This window comes from Triturus cristatus, chromosome 7 (genome assembly GCF_964204655.1).
Source record: "Triturus cristatus chromosome 7, aTriCri1.1, whole genome shotgun sequence".
Classification (NCBI taxonomy): domain Eukaryota; kingdom Metazoa; phylum Chordata; class Amphibia; order Caudata; family Salamandridae; genus Triturus; species Triturus cristatus.
Genome location: NC_140590.1, coordinates 1,682,752,314 through 1,682,777,288, shown reverse-complemented (window position 1 = coordinate 1,682,777,288; position 24,975 = coordinate 1,682,752,314). Strand labels below are relative to the sequence as shown.

General features: G+C 44.2%; 1 protein-coding gene across 1 annotated transcript in view; it reads left to right on the top strand.

Moving 5' to 3' along the window:
* LOC146812712 (uncharacterized) overlaps positions 1-24,586 on the top strand; it is a 29,769-nt gene extending 5,183 nt beyond the window's left edge. The window contains exon 3 of the mRNA XM_085614615.1: positions 23,650-24,586. Within this exon, the coding sequence (XP_085470741.1) occupies positions 23,650-24,323 (674 nt within the window). The 3' untranslated portion in view covers positions 24,324-24,586. The remainder of the gene's footprint in view (positions 1-23,649) is intronic.
* Positions 24,587-24,975: the final 389 nt, after the last annotated feature.

Below are 24,975 nucleotides of genomic sequence, written 5' to 3'. Positions count from 1 at the left end.
CGCATGGGACCGTCCATCGTTCCCTCTGGTGCCCTTCCTCCTTCCGGGTTGTCTCTCCCCTCTGGGACCCTTCCTCCTTCCGGGGTGTCTCTCTCCTCTGGGACTCTTCCTCCTTCCGGGGTGTCTCTCCCTTCTTCGCCCGCTCAGCCCAAGGCCTTGTATTTCCAAGGGGTGGTCTGACAATCCTCCCCCTGACAGGTGGACACTGACTCTGCAGTGGTCCTTCACCCCATTAGAAGGTGGTGGACAGGGTTCTGTCACCACCAATGGCGCAAGGATGCTTGGTGCTTTAAGCACCATCCTTGCAACATCATACTCTAAGACGAAAACCCGCGGATGGCCTTTCGTTCTTTGGTGTCAGCTAGCATGGATGATTTTTGGTGGTGGCCTTCCATTCCCTTATAGAAGCATTGGTCGTGTTGCTTTATAATTCCTCAGACAACCAGACGCCCTGCACCACCCATGTTTTACAAATACACCCCTGGTGTGTTTTTTGCAGATATTGACCCACCATGCAAATGACCCTTTGTCTGTCCAGGCCAACAAAATGTCAGGGCAATGGTCCATCCCGACCAAAGAGCAGGTCAACAAGCGATTCCCAGGGATGCTCCTGCCAGGATGGCAGCACCCCGTGCCCAGGAGATCCCTCACCTTGGCAGGCGTTGAACCAACTTGGCTCTTTCTCCTGCACAGCCCCCAGCTAAATCTGCAGTGGATCCAGGGTGAGAGGACCAGGAAAAGATCTGCTTTGGGATGAAGCTGGATTGGATCAATCAGTGGACTGGGGTGTTATGTAAGTGTGGGGTTCAGCATGGAGATGTGCAGAAGGGGGCAGGTTCACTGCAAAGGAGCCAATCTCTTAGACTTGTGGAGTATCGCCTACAGCTTTAATGTGGACATCATTATGTAGGTAAAGTGATCCTGCTGGGGTGAGCACATCTGGAAGATGACCAGACTAGTATATACCTGTTAGTGCTTAATTTGTAAAGGAATAAGTACCGGGTCCGGAACTTTTGTTTAGAAGTACGCGGCTGGCATCAAAGATTGGGGTGTCGAATACCAAGGCTGCATTGTCTTAATTCCACCTCATGCCTCTAATCCACCACCAGACACTCCCTGACAATGAATCTAATTCTTGCAGGCTTTTTTGTCCCTGCCTTTTCCCTTGTCACTATACTCTAGATCAAAGTCTGTGAGAAAAACTAGGAAGGTCTGTAGCAGATAATACAGCTTTCATCTGGACACAGAGAGGGATTTTCATCAATTAGGAGATCTTCTAGATCACCTAAGACAAAGTCCAGACACAGGGCTAAATAATAGATCAGCCAATATCAGTGCTGGAACGTAGAGGGAATTTCTGGGTCGCCTAATATGTTACCTACATACATACATACAGGAAAATCCCTGGTCATTCGCCAAACGCATTGCATTTGGGGAAAGTTGAGGGCCATCAAGCATAGAATGTGGCACTTGGGAGCTATCCCTTTGTCAATCAGCACATGTTCTAGAATTTTCTAAATGGTTGGGTCACCCAGCATACAACCTAGAATCAGGAGGGCATTCCTGGGACTCGCAGCATGAAGCTAAAAGAAAATTCCTTGCTTTCCAAGCAAAGAGCGCAGACCTATGAGCAACGTCTTGGTTGACCCAAAACAGGGCACAGTCCATCGGGAAACGTCTTAGGTCACGCGCCTCAAGTCAAGAACTTGGGAGAAACTCCTAGGTCACCTTGAGTAAGAATGGTTCAAATTCCTGTATCTCCCAATGTGGATCTAGCATTTGACAGGAGTTCTTGGATTGCACAACAAAAGGCCAAGAATTTTGGATAAACTACCTGAATCACCCAACATAGAAACCAGGGGTCAATTATATAGGGAAAATTCCTGGATAAAAATAAAGGACTTAGAATTAAATAGTAAATTAACAATTTCACCAAGAGGTGGTTGAGCATGGTTCAGCAAACAATCCACACAGAACATGGGTAAAAGTATGAATGCCCATCTGATGAATTTAGGGTCACTTTGTGGGTCACCTGACGATTCCAAATTCGCTCAGTACAGGGCCTAGAAGTAATTCCTAGGTCACCCATTTATAGAACCCAGACCTGAGGAGAAATTCCTGGGTTTCCATTCACAAAGCCGAGAACTTAAAAAAGCCATGATCACCCTACAGGTGTCACCCATAATAGTGCCTGGTGCAACTTCAGAGAAATCCAAGGTTCTAAATAACCTAGTCTAGGCTCAAGATGATCTCGAGGGACACCTGACACTAGGTCTGATACTTAGTTCACATTCCTTATCCACTTAGCATGTGGCAAGGACTTGCAGCATGGCCCTATTTGTCTCCCACTAAAACTTGAAGCAGGAGAAATTTTAGTGTTGGCCAGCCACGTGACCATGCTTTAAGGGATAGTCTTGATTAAGCAGGAAAGAGCAAGTTTGAAATCCATGTGTGCTGCCTCCGATTTGGGGGAAATTCTTGAGTCACCAGACAGGGCATACTAGTTAGGATCAATTCCTTGGTGTCTAGCACATGTACGCATTTATTGCACATTCCACCCTCCAGCAAAAAAGGTTGGACTTTGCGGATTCTTGGGGAAGCTTAGGACATGCCCTAGAACCTGATGGTACAAACCAGTACACTGCATTGGTAATTAGTTTATGGGAAAATCCTGGGATGGTCATAAACATCTTTTTTTTTTCATTAAGTCAGTAAACCAGGGGGCGTGGATTGACACCAGGAGAAGATGGCTGCTCTCCGGTGACCCTCTGTGGCATCTCGGGAGGGTTTTCGACCTCCGCTCGGACCGACCGCAGTTCCAGCCGCAAAATTGGGTCCCTTTGAGTCATGAAGATCGCCTGACTTGAATGATGTTATTTCTGTCAGCCGGTGAGCAGTTTTATGGCTCCTGCTTCACTGAATATGAGCGGCTCGTTTCCCTCACGGGACTCGCGGTCGCCATTTTGAGTTTCATGCCGAAATCTCTGCTCTCCTCGCAACGCTTCAGTTTTTGTTGGTTCCCTCACTGCCTCGTATCATTTTGATACGCATTTCCTATCTCCTATCACCATTTCTTATTGAGGAGATGTGGGGATGGCAATTTCAACACATTTCGTGTCAACATGGTTCTTTAACTAGAATGCATATGACAGGTTTTTCTACTGGCTTTTAGTGAACTACATTTTGAAGGATGTGTTCATACATGAACTGAATTCTACTACAACATATTTTTCTCTCACAAGTCTACTAATCTCCCCCAATACTATTTAAATAACTTCGCTGTATGCGACTGCTGTCTGTTTATGGGGAGAACAAAGCCAGTGAGACGTACTACATTCCTACTTCGTCATCTCTGCTCGAAGATTATAATCCTTTCAATTTTCTTCAGTCCAACATGAAAGAGGGTTCTAGCAGTACCGTACTGCCCCCAGTGGGGACTTCGACATCTTCGTCTAACATTCCACTTCAAACGTCAAAACCTCTGCTCAAATCATCGGTTTCTTCTACTCTCTCGTCTGGCAAATGAATTAAAAAAGACCCTCCATTTCCTGCCACTTCTCCTCCACCCACATCTATAGGACTTACTTCTGGAGGAAATTTGTGCCCTTCGTCCTCATATGAGGGGAAACTAATAATCGCCTACAAGCATTGGAGGATGAGTGGACACCTGGAAAACAAAGTTGTGCAAGTGGAACAACGTGTTGACTATTCAAGTTGTGGTAAATCGGATTCCCACAATGCAATCGGAAATTTCATCTCTTGAAAAACAAATTGAAAACCTTGAAAACCACAACAGGCGTAATAACCTACGTATATCTGGTCTGCCAAAGGGGCAGGAAGGTTCAGATCCTGCGTAGAGACTTTGCATTCCTACCCTTTTAGAATATACCCTTTTCTCCCCGGTACACTGTTCTCAATCCAGATTAGATTATATATTTCTCTCTCACCCCCTTGCACAACACATCACTCAATCAGATATAGGTCCAATACTTACTTCAGATGACGCCCCAGTATCTTTAAACATAGATCTTCTCCCTCCAACTCATGGTACTAGACGATAGAGATTTAACAATTCTCTCCTGTTAGATCATAATTTTACACAAAGTTTTAAAAGCCTTTGCTAATACCTTTTTTCTTGAAAATGAGCATTCACTTATCTCCCCACAAATTATATGGGATGCTTTTAAAGCTTTGTCTAGAGACTTCATTATTTCATTTGTATCCCGCAAAAGAAATAATTTTTAAGTACTTTGAAATCCCTCATTACAGTATTAAGCAATTAGAACATTCCTGCTACTGTACAAGTTCTAAATCCTTTCTGGAAGATCTTTTTGTAAAAAATGTTATTGGTAAATGTCAGGTAAATATATGCTTACATAAGGTGATTTTGTTTATGTTTTTTCATGTCATCTGAGAGGATCTTGATTAGTTCCTGATAATACCCCCTTATCCTACTATCCTGTCGCTTGCTGATTTCCAACATTGTAATTTTATCCAAATTAATAAAAACCTTGGAGAGACTTTTTATATTGCTCTGGATCTGCATATACTTGAACTGTGTATTATTATTGATACCGAATCTCTGCACGAGCCCGGCAAATGAGATATAATCATTGTTCTGAAATAGATCTACCACCCTATCTATACCCGCCTGTTCCCAACTCCTCGCCATACCATCATATAGTACTTCCGGTAGTACAACTGAGAGCCACAGTGGAGTATATCTATTATCCCTGGGAATTATCAAGATCTTGCTAACCTTTTTCCAGACCTTCCAGGTCCCCTTCACGCACTTAAACCACATTTTTTTTTTATAGTAACTTGGTTTCAAGTTGTCTTACGAAAAGCCCTTCTGCATTATTTCCTATAGATAGCTGGTATATTGTGGCTAGGCCCAGGACCTCAGCTTTGACGTGCTCTGGAAGAAGTAAGATACCCATCTGCTGCAGAGCAATGGCCCAATAATAGAATAAGATGTTAAGGGCTCCCCATCCGCCATGCTCTCTTGGGAGAGTCTTAAGCTTCAGTGCTCGCCATCTCTTTTGATAGCCCCAAATAAAGTTAGTAAACACGGCATTAACTTTATTTATCTTGTCTTCTACCAATTCTAAGGGTATTGCCCGAAGAAGATATAGTATTTTGGGAAAAAGTTTCATTTTTATAACATTAATTCTTCCTATTGTTGTAAGATGTCATTTGTCTAGCCATTTAAGTTCCAAGTTTACTTTTTCCATTACAGGGTAAATGTTGGTCGACCAAAGGGTATCCATACACGTTGTTATATTTACCCCTAAATAAGTAGCCACTTCACTTTGATGGGAATCTTGTAACTGGCAATGGGAAGAGCAAATGATTTGAGTTTTCCCCCTATTCAAAAGGTATCAGATTTCTTCCCAAATTCATCAGCCATATTTTCTATTTCCCTAATAGCCGTATCTGGTTCAGACATGATTATTTCAATGTCGTCCGCATACGCTAAAATCTTGGTTTCCTATCCTTTAGTAATTATGGGCTTAATTGCTTGATTATGTAGAATTTGGCTGATGAATGGGTCCAGATAAAAGGCGAATTAAATAGGGGAACAGGGGCACCCTTGTCGTGTCCCTCTGGCAATCTTGATCCTCCCTGACGCACTGCCCATTACTTGCAACTGGGCATAAGGTTTATAATACATAGCTTGAATAGCCCTCACAAACTGTGGGCCAAGTCCCCTTTCTACAAAGGTACCCCACAGATATTGCCACGATACTCGGTCGCAGGCTTTCTCGGTGTCCAGGAGGACCACAGCACCTCGCTAGATTCTACTTCTGCTATGTCAAGTATTGCAATGACCCTTCTGATGTGGTCTGTGTTCCCCCTGCCTGGGACAAAGCCATGCTGCCAAGGTGATACCAATGCCTCTTGGTGATACCAATGCCCTTGTAGCCGTTTGGCTATAATTTTTGAGTAAATCTTAGCGTCGGAGTTCATGAGTGAAATCGGACGATTTTTAAAAAAAATATCACCATGTCTGTTCCCTGCCATGATGAGGGCGGTATCCCGCTATGTTGCACACCTAGGAATAGGTCGTGCATAATTGGAGCGATCTAGTGTGCAAGGATTTTGTACATTTCTAGTGGGATTTTTATCAGGGCCTGCTGCTTTCCCCACAGAGAGGGATCCTAAAGCCTCCTGGACCTCTTCCAAAGTCAATTATTTGTCCAGCTCCTGAGCTATAGCTTCATCTATTCTTGTTAGTGCTGGCCACCTAGCATCTAGACCTGACGGGCTCAATTCTAGATAGTCCGCTTGATATAGCCTTCTATAAAACTCCTCAAAAACATCTATGATCTTTTTCGAACCAGTCACATTTTGGCCATTACTGTTCTTGATGTTTAGAATGTTATTCCTGACGCTCTTTTGCCTCGATCACAGTGCTAATAGCCTTCCTGCTGTCTTACCATATTCATACAATTCCCCCCGATATGCTTGATATATTTGGGCTAGCCTTTCCTGAAAGAAACTGTTGATTTTGGTCTTGACTAGAGCTAATTTTACCATATGATCCCTGACTAAGTCTTCCTGTCCTCCCTTGCTAATCAATTTGACATGCTCTGCCTCCAGTTCCGCCAGTTTTGCTATTGTTGAATCAACCTCTACCTTTCACTGTTTCCGCCATTGCCCCACATAGCTAATAATTTCTCCCCTCAGACCAGCTTTAGAAGTATCCCATACTATCCGACGCGAGGTGCTGTACCCATTAATATCAAAGAATTCTGTAGTCCATTGCTTTATGTGGGCACAGAACTCTTCGTTAGCGAGCTATTTTTTATCAAATGACCAGACACTGTTTTTTGTCACATCCCAATCCTGTTACTTCCAGCAAAAGCGGGTTATGGTCCGAAAAGAGTTGTGATCGTTTTTTAATTTCCATCTTGTCTAGCATTCTGCATGGGGCTAGAAAATAATCTAAACGCACATACCTCCTATGGGGGGAGAGTAGTAGGTATATCCGGGGTCACTCGCGATTTTCTCCACCCATACATCAATCAATCCATGGCTAGCTTTAAAGGCAGTCATTGCCCTGTATACTTTGGGTTTCCTCCCTCCGTATTTCTGGTTCTGAGTTTTGGTCGTCTCTGAATGTATGTTTAGGTCGCCACACACAACCACTGGCTCTGGCCAGGAGACAAGCTCTACTTCAAGTTCTTCCCAAACTTCAGGATCGTCCTGGTTTGACCCGTATATAGTCCCCACTGTCACCCCCATTGCTAGCTGTATGATTGCCCAACGCCCCCATTTAGCTACTCCTCTAATCATAGAGGTCTGGGTAGAGCATATCACAAAGTTATATCCTCTGATCTCAAGAGTGCTTTTGTTATTCCAAGGGATATGAGTTTTCTGTAAGTAGATTACATCTGCATTAATAGTTTTAAGTATTTAATAAACCCTACCTCTCATGTTCTTATCGTTTAACCCACCCACATTGACTGAACAAATCCTAATTCTATCAATATTGACCTGTAGCTTTCCTCGTTATTGACCTTTTCTTGTTAAATTCCTCAATTTTATTTTTTTCATCTTTAGTGTTTATACCTGACTTTTCTTTTCCTTTTTCCCCCTGTCCTCCCTGACCCCCTGACTCCCCTCTGTCCCTCCACCCCTACGTCCCCTACCTGCTCTTCCCCCTCCCCCAAAATCCCTAACCCCCATGCTTATCCTCCACGGTGGAAGCTTCCAGACCGAAGGTCTGTGTGTGCGATGAAGCAGTGCATAACCATGATCAGTACAACCCCAATTGCTATACTAAAAGGAGATTACAAAGAAGAAAAAAGAAACAATGGAAATACGTTGGCTGAGTAATTCACTATAAAGATTGAGCCAAAAAGAAAAAGAAAAAAAAGAAACAGAGAGACGAGCAGATCATCTTCATATTTAACCCAAGTACATTTTACAGCCCATATTAATTGTTCACATTACTTGCTGCCATTGTTATTTAGCTTCTGCCAACCACCCCCCCACTTAGCCCCCTCCGTTAAAGCACAGCTAATGGATTTACCATAATACTTGATAGTACTGTTTCTATGTTACTGCCCCCCTTGTCTAGCATCATGCCCTTGCCGCCCCATCTCCTTAGCTCTGCCAGAGCTTCCTACGCTTTAATCTCAGAATTATAGTAGTAGGAGCGGCCTCCTACTACTATCTTTAGTTTAGCAGGGTTCATCAGATATGCCTGGGCACCCTTAGCTTGAAAGGGGGAAATCATCTGTCACAGTCTCCAGCGCCTTTCGACGGTAATGTGGCAGAAGTCCGACCTAGCGAAGAAGGCAACATCATCTACCTTTCGCTTGGTATCTGGTTTAGACTTTTCCCAGATATTTTGCCGTAGTAGATAGGTCCCGAAAAATACCAGGATGGCTTTAGGTTTTGTGTCTGCTCCAGTTATTTTTTTCATGTTGAAGGAAACTTGGTGAGCGTGTTGAACTTCTTGTTGTCAGTTTCACCCTACCAGGTCCGGGAATGCCTTGCTCAGCACAGCAATCATGTAGAGTCGCATATCGGTGCCTTCTCGACCCTCTGGGGTACCTAAGAAGCGCAAATTGTTGCGCCGTTGCCGGTTTTCCTGTTCCTCCAGCTTCCATTGGATGTCAATTAGTCTAGCCTTATGCACCTCCAATTGTATCTGAACACCTGAGATGTCATCCTCCAGGGCTCTAGTTCACATCTCCAGCTCAGTTAGCCGCTCACTGATATTATTGCAAAGTTTTGCAACTTTGCGAACAGATCCTTGCATTTTCCAAAGAGCCGACTGCGAACGTCTGCTGTTTTGCCTTATTTCTTCACGGTGAGACATAATTGATTGTAGTATGACATCCAGCGTTGAGACTGCACTATCTTGGAGTTCGGCATCTGACTTTCCAGCAGTAGCACCAACCAATTGTTAGGTTGGAGAATAGTCCCATTTCAAGTCTTCTTGCTCTCCTTTTTTCATCCTTGCATCTTTCTCTGCCTGGCTAGACCTTCTGGGTGCTTTGCGCAGAATTGCTGCGGAGTCCACCTCGCTAGTATAGTTTCCACTAGAGTCTGTCAGCGAAATTGATTCATCTGCTGAACAAGTACCATCCGACAGGGAATAGAAGCAATCTGCAGCTTCTGAGTCAAGCCCTTTTCTCCCTGCCCGGCTTTCATTACTACTTTGTGCTGTGTCCAGCCCTATCCCACCTAGAAAACTGAAATTGTGCTGCAGGGGTGGTGCGGCTTCAAGTGCCATTCTTTTTATGGGGTTCCCTTCTATCACGGGTGCCCCCAGTTTATCATTCATTTGTTGGAGGCAATCAGATTCTGCTTCTGAATGTGGTTGTGATTGGAGGGGGTCATTGTCTAATAGATCATCTTTTTTTGCCTCGCTGCCCCCCTCCTCTACTGCTTTTGCCCCCTTAGATCCTGTCTGATTTCCCCCTCCGCTCCCGCTGCATGCCATTTGTTGGCAGGTACCTGGGTTTGCAAGTTCTGCACTCCCGCTGTCCGTGGGGATTCCTCCTTTCACCACGGATTCATTCGTTACCTCCATGCTCCCATCCGGGCTGTCTGCAATCAGAGTTCCACCTGATTCATTGAGCGCGGTATGCTTCTTCGAACCCCTCAGCAGATCCGCGACTGTATGTCCGGGCAGATGTTGATGGCGCACAGCTCCGCCTTTCCCCTTCCCCTCCAAGGTGAGCTCGTTCCGGTTCACGCCCTGCCCTCGCCGTCCCTGAGATCGCGGAGTTCCAGCTCCTGGCTCCGCATCAATGCGAGTCATTAGAGCCCCAACACCAGCAGCCTCTGTCCCAGAGCTGGCCATTGCGAATGTCGATACCTTTCCCTGAGCCCTGGGTGGAGCAGGCTTCAGCTTCATGTTTCCCGGTAAGTGACCTTCGGGGTGAACAATTGCTTCCAAGGCAATACTTAGCTTCCAGCAGGAGGAGGACAGTTTGAGTTGCCCCGCGGTTATCGTGCACTCTGCCTGACACCTATGCGTCCAGTCTGCCAGGCCAGCATTCTCTCCTTCCCAGACACTTCATATATCCCTATCTGGGTTTACTGAGTCATGGTGCCGCAACCTGCAGCGGTCACCTCAGCCGACAGCCATCTTGCTTCCTCGATAAAACCCCCTTTCTGGATGCTCTTTTTAAACTAAAATCCGCTTTTAATAAATTGACCACAGATAATGCAAATTCATTTATACTTAAAGCATCTGCGAAGTACTATGGAGGTAAAAATAAATCGGGGAGGCGTTTGGCCAATTATCTTAAAATAAAAAAGGAACGCTACAAAATCAACTTGATTCTTACCTCATCTAATAATATGCTCTATAAGAATGAAGACATTCTGGCTGAATGTAACCGTTTTTATCAGGAGCTCTATACACCGGACTCTCCCACATCTTAAGATAATATCCAGCAATATTTATCTTCTATTGATCCTCCTTCCCACCTTAACTTGGATTTCTCTTCACTAGATAAAGAAATTCAAATGCAGGATATCCTTAATGCAATCTGTACTACTAAACATGGTAAAGCACCGGGTCCTGATGGTTTTACCATTGAGTTTTATTCTCACTTTTTCTCAACTTCTTCTTCCTAAATTACATGAGCTTTTCCTATTCTTCATATCCTCTCAATCCTCCGTAGGCTCTTTTCAGGATGCTCTAATTTGCCACCTTCCCAAAGAAAATGAAGATCCCACATTATATAAAAATTACAGTCCCATTTCTTTGATCAATTTAGATTATAAAGGTTTTGCACAAATATTAGCTTTACGTTTGGAATCATTATTGCCTCAATTAATTGGAGGGGAACAATGTGGTTTTATTAAAGGTCGTCATATTGCAGATAACATTAGATTATTTTTCAATGTCCTTAGTAAATCCAAGTCTTATAAACACTTGTTAGCAGCTATTTCCCTGGATGCTGAGAAAGCATTTGATCATGAAAGCCGGCCTTTAGCTAACAGCTTTCTTTCTTCTTCATTTTCCCTATATTGTGGTGTTAGACAAGGTTGCCCTCTTTCTCCTCTCCTTTTCATTCTCACTCTTGAACCATTTCTGATAAAGATTCGTACAAACTCCCAAATTTTCAGCTTTCAATATGGTGATAATCAATTCAAGGCCTCTGTTTATGCCGATGACATCTTACTTTTTCTTTCACAGCCACAGACCTCTCTTCCAGCATTTCTATCAGAAGTACAGCTTTTTGCTTTGGTTTCAGGATACAAATTAAATACGGACAAGTGTGAAATCCTTCCCCTAAATATACTACGTTTTCATGCTGATTATACCACTTCGAATTTCCGTTGGAAGCCTGATAAAATTAGATATCTTGGCTTATGGTTTATGCCTACTATTAAAGACACTGTATCCCTGAATCTAAAAGAATTTCGAATAAGTTTGAAAAATCTCACTTCCTGATGGAATCCCCTGTTTTTATCCTGGTGGGGCCATTTGGATGTAATAAAAATTATGCTGGTCCCTATAGTTCTCTTTTATATTTCCAATCTCCCTATAAATATACCTCACTCCCAATAGAAGTTAATATATTCCATCTTATCTACATTTTTATGGAACAATAAAAAAAACACGTATGTCTCTTCAGAGACTTAAAAGACCCAAGTTTATTTGAGGTGTTAACTTCCCGGACTTTTATTCTTACCATACTGCATTTTTCCTCAAGTAATCTGCTTTCCTATTACAGGAGGACGATGCCTCAAATTTACCTCGATGGGTCAATATTGAAAATACTTTTTTCCATCCATTTTCCTTTAAAGAATTCTTATCCTTTTCATGTAGACCTTTGTCTCTATCCGTTCCTATTTTTAATAACAACTCAAAATTCTTCCAACCTTTCTTCAATTCTCACAAATCCCCTAAGGACCAATTCTTGCAATCCTCCATTTGGTACAACCAACATATTCAAATGAACAATAATACTGTTTTTTTGGAAAGACTGGCATGCTAAAGGACTTCATTGGATTTTTCAACCTTTTCATGGTGATCTTTGTATTCCTTTTGCCACTGCCCAAATGCGTTTTTCATTACCTTCTTCTTGGGAATCTAAATTCAACTCTTTAATCACAGGAATTCAATTTGGTTACAAAAATTTTGTATCTCTTCCCCTATCTTCAGCTCCTCCACCCAATATACTTTCGATTTTGGAATCTATCCGTTCTACTTCACAATTATATAAACATCTCCTTGCTCAGCCAACCAATCGAGATAGAACAGAGGTAAAATTACTCTGGGAGGTGGATCTCCAGCTTACATTACCTATCCATATTTGGAACGAGATTTGGTTGAAAATAAGAAGCTCTTCCAGAGCAGCCAACACTACGTAAACATTATTTTATATATATAACAGAATTATGTTCACTCCTTTTTCATTACACAAGATAAATCCAACTCTTTCCCCTTCTTGTTGGTCTTGTCCATCTAACAATGCGGATCTAAAACACGTTTTTTTTTTACTGTCAACATATTTACACATTTTGGACGCAGGTTTGGCAGCAAATAAATGACATATTTCATACACAAGTCCCCCTTACTTTTGTTAACATTTTCTTAGGGAGTGTCTCTGAGGATTGGGACTCCCAGGTGACCAATTTTTACATAATAGACTTACTCCTTGCCGTTGCTTTTCAGCAAATCACAAGGGAATGGAAGAATTCTACAAAAGTATCGTATTGGGCCTGGTGGTATGTGGTTTGTTACAATCACAGATTAGATAGAGCATATCTCTCCCCAATTTCCCTTGTTATTAAGCGTGACACCCTTTGGCAACCCATAACTGCATTTTTAGATATTTCTGCTATGAATGCATATTCTCATAATCCCCAAATTGAGGAAGTTTCTAAACCTCCATGAATGTTTTTCATATACTACAAATATAGTAATATATTAATTGGTCTATTTTTTCTTACTCTTGACTTTGATGTTATATATTGAACTGTGATTATAATCATTTTTATAATTTGGTGATAGTCAGTCAGTCAAAAGTACTTTATTCGACAGCCAAGAGTCATAAAAGCGTACAATATTATAAAAATACACATTCCATCAAAATACATTACAATAAAGTCGTTCCGCATTACAGTCACAGTATTCATATTAAGAAACCTTTAAAAAACTATCAGCCTCATGCATCAACCCAAAATCCAGTCGGTAAAACACCGATTCGCTAATAGCTCCCGGTATTAAGTTAAAAATACCCAATCCCAATGCATCAACCCAAAAGCAAAAATCGCAATTTAAGGAATCCTTAAATAGCGATTCTTTAAATAGGGATTCCTTAAATACCGATTCCTTAAATAGCGATTGCATTTAAGGAATCCCAAAGTGAGATTCCTTAAATGCAATGCATCAAAGTTAAAAAATTAGCGATTTCGCTAATAGGGGGAGCAAATTACCATGAAGATGAACTGCATGGTAATTTGCAAAAACTTTGAAAAATGCACTTTTGTGCATTTTTCAAAGTTTCATGTTGCGCACACACATGCCCTTAGAGCATGTGTGTGTGCAACATATGTGCACATATCATTTTCAGGGGTGCTATAGGGTGTCATTTTGACACCCTTGCACCCTTGAAATTGCATGAGCAATTTGCGAGAACCTACTGGTACTCGCTATTTGCTCATGCAATCTCCGATTCATTCCTATGGGCCTGGAGGCCCATAGGAATGATTGGGACGGCATTCCTTAATTGCTACTCGCTATTTGCTAGTAGCAATTAAGGAAAGTTAAGGAATCGCTATTTGAATAGCGATTCCTACATGCATAGCCTTTTGCTATTCCTTATTAGCGAATCCTTATTTTTCGCTAATAAGGAATCGCAAATGCTAATGTTGATGCATATGCCCCTATATCATATAAAGTGCACTGTGCTAGAATAGTGGACCAAGTCCATAGTTAATATCCCATTTAAAAATGCAAGGTATTGGTTAAAAAAGAAGACATATTTGAACCCGCAAGCAACACAGGATTGCTATTACAGCGATAGTCTGGTCCTATATCTAATGGCCCCGGCTAGATAACTTGCGACCCCAAGGCAAACCATAGATGAGGCTAGCATTTGTAGATAGAGCAGGGCTGGCCTCACTTGGGCAAACTGACAATCTCTAAGTAAAGGGAGAATGTGCTGCCTGCGCAGAGAATCATAGTAAGCATAGTAGAACATTAGGTGCAAGGTATCCTGTTCCGAGAAGTTATCACAAGGGCAAGGTTTTAATGTTTCAGGTTTTGAATATCCTCTCGGGAACGCCGGCAGCCAAGGAACCATATTTAATCAGAATCTTGTCAAAACAAAGTGATGGTATGGTTTGCTGACATAAGATAAATATGGTTGTAGCTGCGGGCCTAGGCTCAATGTAACGTACCTTCTCACCGAGGGTTTAACTAACTCCTCCTCCTCCCTGAGGCATTTCCGCCTATCCACAAACTGCCGTTTAAAGTCTTTGATCGCGGTCTTGCCCAGGGGCCTCGGGGTCAAAAATAATTCTGGACAACCAAGACATTTTGTCTCTTCCTTTATGTATTTCAGCTAAGGGATGTGTAGGGCTCTCTCTAGCGCAGTACAATCTGAAATTATGCGTTGGTTTAAATTTGGGGAAGGTTGCACCCCCAATTTATGAGCCATCGTAACAATGGGGCCACTGCGATCTGATCCGAAATATACCCCATACCCAATTCTTCATGCAAACAGTAAACAGGATTAGCTACAGGAACCCCAAGAAGTTTGCGCGTAAAATTATTCTCTGCCACTTGTATGCTCTTCACATCCTTGTAGCCCCAAATATCACATCCATACGTAGCCATGGGAATACATTTTGCGTTATAGACTTTCAAAAGTGCAGGGAGGGGTTTTGACCCTAATCTTTTTGCGAAGTCCAGGGTGGCCCCAGTCGCTCTAGCTAGAACGTTCTTTTTAAGTGTTCGTTGCGCACACCATGTACCTTGGTCATCAAAGAGAACCCCTAAGTATGGGAACGTGGGTACCTTAGTTAATTCGTCCCCATTACAATAAAATTTGGCCTTGGCTGCCTTTCGAGGGCCAATGGACATTGCATGGGATTTCTTAAAATTAGTGATTAAATCTAGTGAATTCATAAAATCTATAAAACAATTTAAAAGTTGTTGCAAGCCCCTTGCAGTTCTAGACAATAAGACCACGTCGTCGGCGTACAGCAATGCGGGGATCATTTTGGTGCTTGCCCTAGGTATGTCCTTGCAGCATGATATTAAGGTGTCCTCCAATTTATTAATGTATAGGGTGAATAGCAGGGGAGCCAAAAACCACCCCTGCCGGACCCCCCTTCCTACTGGCCAAGAATCTGTCAAGCTGCCGTTTTTATTAAACCGTACCGCTGCCGTGGTGTTAGCATGTGCAGTATGCAGGAAGGAGATCAGTTCTACATCTAGCCCTATATCACAAAGGATCAACCACAACTTAGACCTATTGACAAGGTCAAAAGCTGAGGTTAGATCCATGAAGGCCAGATGCAGAACACCTCCCTTGGCAATGGTGTACTTCCTGATCACCAAATGGATATTCAGGCATTGATCTAGTGTCCCTTTCCCCTGCCGGAATCCATATTGGAGATCGGAAATAACATTTGCTTGATCAAGCCAGGCTGTGAGACGATCCAGAACTACCTTAGCCATAATTTTAGACGCAGAATCTAAAAGCAAAATTGGCCTATAACATGCCGGATCATCACGGGGGCCCTTTTTAAAAATGGGGACAATGACTGCCTTTGCCCATGACGGGGGGAAGCCGTAAGCACATGTGACATTAAAAATATGTGTATATCTTGGCCCAGACTTTGGGATCTGCCTTGTAAAGGTCAGCTGGTACCCCATCAGGGCCAGGGGCCTTTCCCCCCGATGTTGAGATAATGGCTTTATAGATCTCATCTGTTCTGAGATGGAGAGGGGAGCTAACTAGTCCGGGAACTGTGTGTCCCATGGCTTCTGCTAGATTGGTGTTACTATAAATATTGCCAAAGTGCTGGACTCATTTCTCTGGAGGTATTATGCAATCCTTGCTGGAGTTTGAGACATCTGAAAAAAGGGGACTGTTAACAATAGACCAAAATCTGGAGCTATCAGACAGGACGCTAGCTTGGCCAAGCTCCTCCCAGGCATGCTCTCTTGGTTGTTTTTTCCTCTCGTAAACTCCTAATTTATACACCTTCCTGCAGCTCCTGGTTAGGATTGGGTCCCTCGGTGTTTGCTTAACAGCCTTCATTAACTCCTTATGGGCGGCTGAGCAAGTAAACCACCTTTTTAGTTTTGGGGATTTCACTTTAGTTTTAGTCACTAGATTAGAGCCCGCCGGTTTAATAATGATATCAAAGGCATCTAGGGTAACTCTATCCTGTAGTGCTGGGTCCATACATACTTGGAACTCCAAAGCACAGGAGGTATACAGGTTCTCCAGGAAGCTCTCTGGAGTGATCTTTTCCCACCTCAAACTTCGCGCCTGGTCTTTGGTACTGATATTTGTATTAGTAATATGGTTCGCAGCCCCCCCTTTTAAGACAGAAGAGAGGAGGAGAACCAATATTAAGGGGTTGTGGTCACTAAAACAATTACAGACAACGTTAAAAGTCTGTACAGACGAAGTTAATAAGGTAGATAAGAAAATATGATCAATTATACTAGAGCTACCATTACCTACATAGTTGGGAACCAGGGCAGACTTATCGGATTGTTGTAAACAATGCATATTAAACACGGAGAGCAGGCCTTCTAAGAAAGTTCCTGATGGTGTGTGCTCAAAGTGGTTTGACCACTGTGAATCGTCTTCCTCCTCCAACATTGGCGGACAGTTAAGGCAACATTTTCGGGTATTAAAATCCCCCAGAATTAGCGTGTCATAATAAGCTTGGCTGCCTTCCCCATCATTTTTTACTAGGTCTTCTAAGGCCAAGAGGTGTTCGGTCTCATGAGTCCTGGAAAAGGAATTATAAAAATTCACCACTAACAGGGTGGTAAGGTTCTTTCCTGTCAATTCCACTGCTAACACGTGGGGTGATGGGGAATCAATCAATTTGGCCCTATAACAAAGTTTGAGACTGAACATTAAAAGGAGGCCTCCCTTGGCTCTACCCATATTAGATGGGATTGCGTGTTTGCAAAACGAGATGAAGCCATCAAGATAAAAACCATCATTGGGTTCCCAGGTTTCTTGTAGAGCGATAATATGGTGTTTAGCAAGGAAGTGTACCCAAGAAATATCACCCTTCTTGGGCCTAAGCCCAGCTATATTCCAAGACAATACCTTCATAGAGGCATTATTGGAAATAACTGGGATAAAGGTAGAGTTAGGAGGATTATCCAACAAACGTTGGGGTGTGGAGGCAACTGTTATTGGTTCAATGTAAGCTTTCGGTTGTAAATTCTTGACCTGTGTTGTCCCCCGCCAGGCAATCATTTTCATCATTTGATTTCTTAGTACTTGCATCAAAGTACAACGTAATAGGTGACCATAACTGGTTACGTTTCATAGCCATATGCACAGGATAAACAAAGGAAGTGTCCATCATATGATTATGGCAAACAGCATACCACCAAGCCTTATATGACATTTTTGTGAAGTCTTTCCAGTTCCTAGTGATTTGCTGAAAAGCAACCGCCAATAACAGATCAATAACTTTAACATTAAGGGGTCGATTCCGGTCCTGTATTTTTTTGTCCTTTACGACCTGTGTCCGTAATTTTTTCCATACGAATCGTACAAGTCCCGTCCCACCCATGAAGTACGATTCGTATGTGAAAAATACATACGGATCTGCCCTATCCGTACGAATCAGATCTGGAAAAGTTGTACGAGACGGACCCGGACACTTTTCTGTACAAAGCCTAAAAATACTGTCCGACCGTACAAGTACGATCCAGACCGGCTTTCCGATTTACGAATTGTACGGAAAACGTCCCGTACACGGGGAATGACTTTACCCGTACGAAGCGAACTTTGTACGACTCTTATCCCGGGAAAAGTTGTTCCCGGGTGAGAGTCGTACAGACCCCCCCCGCATATGTATGCACCTTACAACAACATCGCGTATGTACGCACTGTACATACGCAATGTTGTTGTACGCACCAATGTTGTTGTACGCACCGTACATACGCAATGTCGGTGCATGCACCATACATATGCAATGTCAGTGTATGCACTGTACATACACAATGTCGGTGTACGCACCGTACATACGCAATGTCGGTGTACGCACTGTACATATGCAATGTCGGTGTACGCACCGTACATACGCAATGTCGGTGTACGCACTGTACATACGCAATGTCGGTGTACGCACCGTACATACGCAATGTCGGTGTACGCACTGTACATACGCAATGTCGGTGTACGCACCGTACATATGTAATGTCGGTGTACGCACTGTACATACGCAATGTCGGTGTACGCACCGTACATATGCAATGTTGTTGTATGCACCAATGTTGTTGTACGCACCGTACATACGCAATGTTGTTGTACGCACCAATGTTGTTGTACGCACCGTACATACGCAATCTCGGTGTACGCATTCTACAAACGCAATGTCGGTGTACGCACCCTATATACACAACGCATGGGGGTGTGTGCCTGTACGAGTCATACCTCTGTACTGTACTGAACCATGGACACTGTAAAACAGCACAAGGAGGGTCTATTTGACTCGCACAACACCACAAAACACGTCTACAGTGCACAAAAAATTGAAATGACTGACCTGGACACATCCAAACAGGCAAACAGAGGGGCAAACTCACAACCACCCCTTATAACACACCCACCAAAAATTCAAACTGAGGCCCACCCACAAATGGACCAATAAAAAGGGCCCACACACACAAACCATGAGCCTTTGCAACACTCACTGCAGCTAGAGAGCACACACCAACAGCTGCACCCATCCACCTTAACATATACACCTTCACACAACCTCCTTCCCACATACCCCCTCTTCACATTCAGACCCACACCTTCACATTCAGACCCACACACCCACAACCATCCACACCCTCACCCCACACCATGCCCAAAGACAAGAATCCAAAGTTCACAAGGGGGAGCTGGAGATCCTTGTCAATGAAGTCATCAGAGTCGAGCCACAGCTGTTTGGAACATTGGTCAGACAGACCAGCATAGCTGAAAAATCACGCCTGTGGCAGAGGATCGTCGATAGGGTGAATGCACCCATCAGGAGGACCAGGACTGATTGCCAAGCCAGGTGGTACGATCTGCGGAGGGCGGTCAAGTGAAAAAATGAATGATGACTACGCCCAGAGCAACATCACTGGAGGTGGTGGGCCCGCAGACCAGTACATTTCCATCCCTGGGAGGAGAAGGTGATGGCCCTGCTTCCGCCGGTGGGAGTACATGGACTTCAAGGAGTTCCAGAGCCTGGTGAGTACACAAACAACTTATGTAACATGGGGGCTACGTTCCCTTTAAGGCGTGCGCGCGTGCACGCGCGCACCTTCCCCGACGTCACCGCGCACTCCCGGATGTGGAGCGCGCACAACGATTCCAGGACTTCCCGGCGGAGAGGCGCTGGCCGCGCCGCCGCTTTAAGAAGCGAGCGGCGCGAAAACCAGGCACTTTTTTCAGCGGTGCCGGCGAGGAGTCGTGGAGAGTGCAGGTAAGGGGGCTTGGGGCTTGTGGGGGCTTGAGGGCTTGTGGCGGCTTGGGGGGGTGGGGGGTGGGGGGCTTGTGGCGGCTTGGGACGGCTAGTGTGTGAGTCTCCAATCTCCTTCCTTGTGTCTGCCAAGCTAGGTGTCTCCGTGGCTGTATTTCTCAGGCCCCATGTATGTGCCTCTCATTCGTAGTGTCTCCCATTGAGCGTGTCTATGAACACGTACAAATTTGAACAAAATGCCTCAAATAAGCATAGTTTCTCAACAACAAAAAAAAGTTTCAAAAGTGCCTTAAATACCAAAGGTGAGAAATTAAAATATACACCATCCTCACTTGAGCCTTCAGTACAACTTATGCTGCACTTGAATGATTAATATTGAGCCAAGCGATGGCGTAGACAAGAAGAAGCTGACTTGAGCCATGCAGTTGACATGGGCAGATAGTCAAGCAAACTTCCAATAGCAGCAGGAATTTTGCTATTTTCTTTTTAACGTAGTGAGAACACTAATCCCAAACACTAATCAATGCCTTTAACTGGGTTCTGCAAATAATGCGATTAAGTTGATATGAGTGGTGCAGTGGCAGAATTTATCACTTGGCATAGCGCCAGCAATACCCAGGAGGAGAGATTAACTGTACAGTTCGTGAACTTCAGATTGTTCTTGGTTACCTGATGGAAACTCCCTCCTATAACCACCTTTAAATTTGGTAAGGCCATGACTTCCAATATGATGACCAGCATTAACAGGTTTCCCCTAAGATCAGCCTAGTGGGGCCCGCGCTTTCATAATCCATGGCGTAAATACAGGAAAACTGTACCTCAAAGATTCCTTCAAGAAAGCAGTCAAACCTTCCCTGCACAGCAGTCCTGGGATTGGTCTCTGCAGTATGGCACAGACATATTGACATATTCCAAAGCCTGTAGTTGTACCTCAGTCTGCATTCCCCACTTCCTAGTTTGTGCCCCCTGATGCTCTGCGGTGTTGGTACTCAACGCTACCTATTCGTATCTATTGACCTGTTTTTGTTTACATTGGTTTTCACGGCTATTTTCCCCTCGTATTACCTTGTTTCCAAAATTTAATTCATGATGATATACAATTGCAGTTCCCCGTGTTTATTTCTCATAATACTTAGCTTTAAGAAAACGCTTGCTCTGTTTTGTGCCATGAAAAACGAAGAGGAAAAAATTTAGTTTCATTAAGTACAAACAGCCATTTTTCAAGTTATTATGCCAATTTTAAAAAGCAGTGGAAGCAAACAATTTAATAAATATGGGCGGATACCTTTTAGTAAATTGGGTCATTTATTACAATGGCTCTTGGACCAGTGAAGCCCACACAAAGCCATACAAATATGGTGAAAGCAAGGTTAAAATTACAGGAACAGTAAATAACGGTTCTCAGCTTTGTTTGCATGCTTTAATGGTTCAGAAGTGAATTCCAGGTTATTGGACTGTCCATTTTAGGTGGGTTTTAATTCAAATGCCCTGCTTTCTTCCCTCCTCATCCAAGCTAGAACCCAAGTAGGGCACCTCCTCCCCCCCCACCTAAAATCTCATGTAGCACAGAGTGTTAATATACCTGCTGCAAATAACGCATACCATGTATTTTATGTGCATAGGTCAGTTGGTTACTGCTTTTGTCACATAGATTCTTTTGTTACTCTGCAGCTCATAAGAGACAATCATAATCTAGGACAGTGACCTAAAAACTGTCATCAAAGATCTGCTTACACATTGCATGGTACAAATTAGTAATTTATGTTTTTCCCTGTCTTTCATTATCCTGATGCTGCTAAAGGGGTTTGTTTGGGTGGAAATACATATTTATTGTGAAAGTCAATGCTAACCACTGTTATGTTCCGAATCCTGAATTTGTGCTTTTCCAGACAAGCACTCTTTAAAAATGCCTACCAGTATGAATGACATTTGTCCAGTGGCAGCTTTGAGTCATCTCAGGAAGCCCAGATTGTTAATATGCCACGCATTTTTAAAAAAACAGTATATTGTTTTGTGCATAGCTCAGTCAGTTCCTACTTTTGCTACAGATACTCTTTTTTTATTATGCAGTTCACAAGTTCCAATCGCATTTAGCACAGTCAGCTATGAACTGACATCAAAGAGCAGCAAGCAAACGCGTGGTGCAAGTTAGTAAGTTATGCTTTTTCACAGTCTTTCATTAACCCGATGCTGCTAAAAAGGTTTGTTTGGTTAGAAATAAATCCTTATTAGTAAAGTCAATGCGAACCCCTGTGTTATGTTCTGAATCCTGAGTTTGTGCTCTCCAGACCAAGCACTCTTACAGAATGCCTACCAGTATGGATGACTTGTGAATCCTACACCTTGTAGTTCCCTTTGCCTTATGTAACATTTTCTAGTCACTGATTTACAGACGTATGATTCTTTCTCTCTGTATGTGTGTGATGTAAAGTGCTCTGACACCTACAGTGGTATGAAAGGTGCTATAAAACAAATTAAATACATGTGACAGTAGGGCTTTGGAGAGATGAGAGGCACTGTTGGAGGGTAGTAGTGAGGGAATCAATGAAGATTGACAAGAGATTGTTGTATGCTGGTGCATAGTAATGTCATCATTTCAATTCAATATATAATGACAAATTTGTTGTAAAATGCACATTTTCCCCCAAAACTTTCTTGGGGGAGAGGCCTCCAATGCCCCCTTTGTAGTGGTCAGACTCACTTGGTGTGCACTGTATAGGGACTAGTCTGCCAACATTTGCCAGAGCAGCTTTAAGTTTCCAGTCCAGCCTTGGCAGGAGCAGGAGCCCCAGGCTGTGAACTAAAACCAAACACTGGAAAGTTAGTCGCGAAATGCAGCACCAACCTTCCCATTAGGATTTTTCTATTTTTGCAAACATTATGCTGGTACCACCGTTCAAGTCTTGTGCTTTTCTAAACTTGGTGTACTTGCCTGTGTAACCAATTCATGTCATGGCGTGTTTATCGAATTTGGAAACTGCCCTTAAGACACTTATTGTGGCACTGTATGTGTGAAAATGCACCATCTTTTCACTTATTAAAGTAAACGTTCTGAGTAACATTTGGCGCCGCGCACACGCGTGGTGTGGTTCCTGGCGCACATAGCCATGGTTGCAGTGCACAGAGACCCTCCACTGCCGCACACAGAGGAAAGAAATTAGAGGGAACATTGCATGGGGGTAATGGCATCCACACCCCAACTACACCAAATGCACGCAACTACCCCCAAGCCCTCACCGGCCAGAACCACAGTCAAAAACAACGCTAATGTCAATAACATGTGTATGCCCCATTGAGAAAGCAAGGCCATGCTATGTCCCATGCTACACAAAGCACCAACAAAAGAATGGATATCCGGTATGCTGGGAGGGTGGGTGTCACAAAACGCATTTTTGAACTCCAAATCAGACACAATTGCCCTCATCCCATATGGCCCAGGTACATACCCATGCACCATGCGCAATGCACAGGGACTGGGAAAGTACTGACAACATAGCTGACACTTGGCCCTGGTGTAGGCAGCACAAGGCCCTCCTGTGACCAGTGCAAACACAAACACCAAGACAACAAGGTCAGATATCTAGGACCGGAACTCACACTCACTGTCATGGCAGCCTGCTCCATGGGGGGACAGCTACATCACCTGGAAGCCCCAGTGCCAAATCACACTACACCCACCAGCAGGCCCTGTTACACACCCCCCTTACACAAGCAGACACCCCCGGGACAGGCAATGGATTTACCCACTGTCACAATGGACATGTAACATAACAAGACCAATACATAGCCGAAGAAGCATCCAAGCCAAAAATCTACATGTCAAAGACTCAGGAGAACATATCAATCTGTCCCCCACTACATACCCATCCACAAGTGAACATTGAGGAGAATGCTAGGCACATACAACTACCTGGAGGAACAGTGCCAACTTGAATGTGTATGAAACATGGATGTTGCATGAAACAGCATTAACATTGTCTGTCTCTCACACACAGTGCAACGTGATGAATCTCCCCCCAACAATGGGGGCGAAGAATCACAGTCCCAGGCTCGGGAGGAACCTGATCCCACCGGCAGCGACGCCTCTCAGCACTCCGCGGATGACCCCGACCGACCTGGACCCTCTGCTGTCCAAGCCCCTGCAGCACCTGGTTCAGGAACATCTGTGCCAAACACCACCCCCATTCCTGCCACATCCCAGGAGACACCAAGGAGCCCTGCCCACAGTGAACAACTGAGCCAGTCTGACCAGGAAGGACAAGGTGTGCCGGGCACTCAGGAGGAGGCAGACAACACCGCCACTGCCATCCCTCAGGTGTCCCATAGACCTGATGTGCCCACAACGGCATCCCAGGCTCGTGTGGGCAGGGGTGGTGGGAGTGGAGGCAGGCGAAGGCGAGATCCTGACCAACCAGCTGAAGGGACCGGTATGTCACACATACACAACATCATGGACGCATACCGGCGTGACACCAGGGAGTTCAGCCAGGTAGTGGTGACCCTCACAGAGATGAAGAACCAGCAGGCCGAGCAACACGCCAGTCAACAAGAACACGAAGGACGGATGGAGGCAAGACTGGCTGAGCACCTGGCGGTGCAAAGGGACATAAGCCATTCACTCCGTCGGATCGCCGACAACATGGGCAACCCTCCCTGTGCCACCAGGTGAAGACCACCACCAGCCACAGGGAGGGAGGAGGATTCGTCCGACGGAGCGTCCCAAGCATCGTCAAGGCCTGCATCTGAGGGTCCCCCGAGGAAGGTGGGTCGTCCACGGAAAAGACCGTGAGAGGCAGCGGCACATCCACATCTCCCAGGTCACCTGGCCTGGAACCTGGCCTTCATGTGCGACAGCATCACATCATTGACTGACATCATCTGCCACATGGACTTGCTGGTCACAGTCTGACCAATGATGCCAAACACTGTGGTCTGGACTCTGCTGACTTCAAATGCCAAGGGTCCCATCTCCCCCTGTGAACTTTGGATTCTATGGTCCCTGTATCGCACCTTTTTCTGTGCACAAATCACGCACCAAACCTATAATAAAAAAATTCTTAAATGAAATTTTATGTTGCAGTCATTTAGCATGAGCCAACAACATACGTGTGGGGATATGTCAAAGTATGCCTGAGTGTGGAACTAACTCCAGCCATCCATACACTGCGATCTAAGTCCGGTCGAGGACACACATGGGTCACAATGTATCATCAAATACAGACATGGAGCCCAATACTCACCCGTGAGGGCCTCCAGCTGCTGAGGGGGGGCTTGCAATACTGCTCAGACAGACCAATTTGGAAGAGTATCATGGAGGTGTA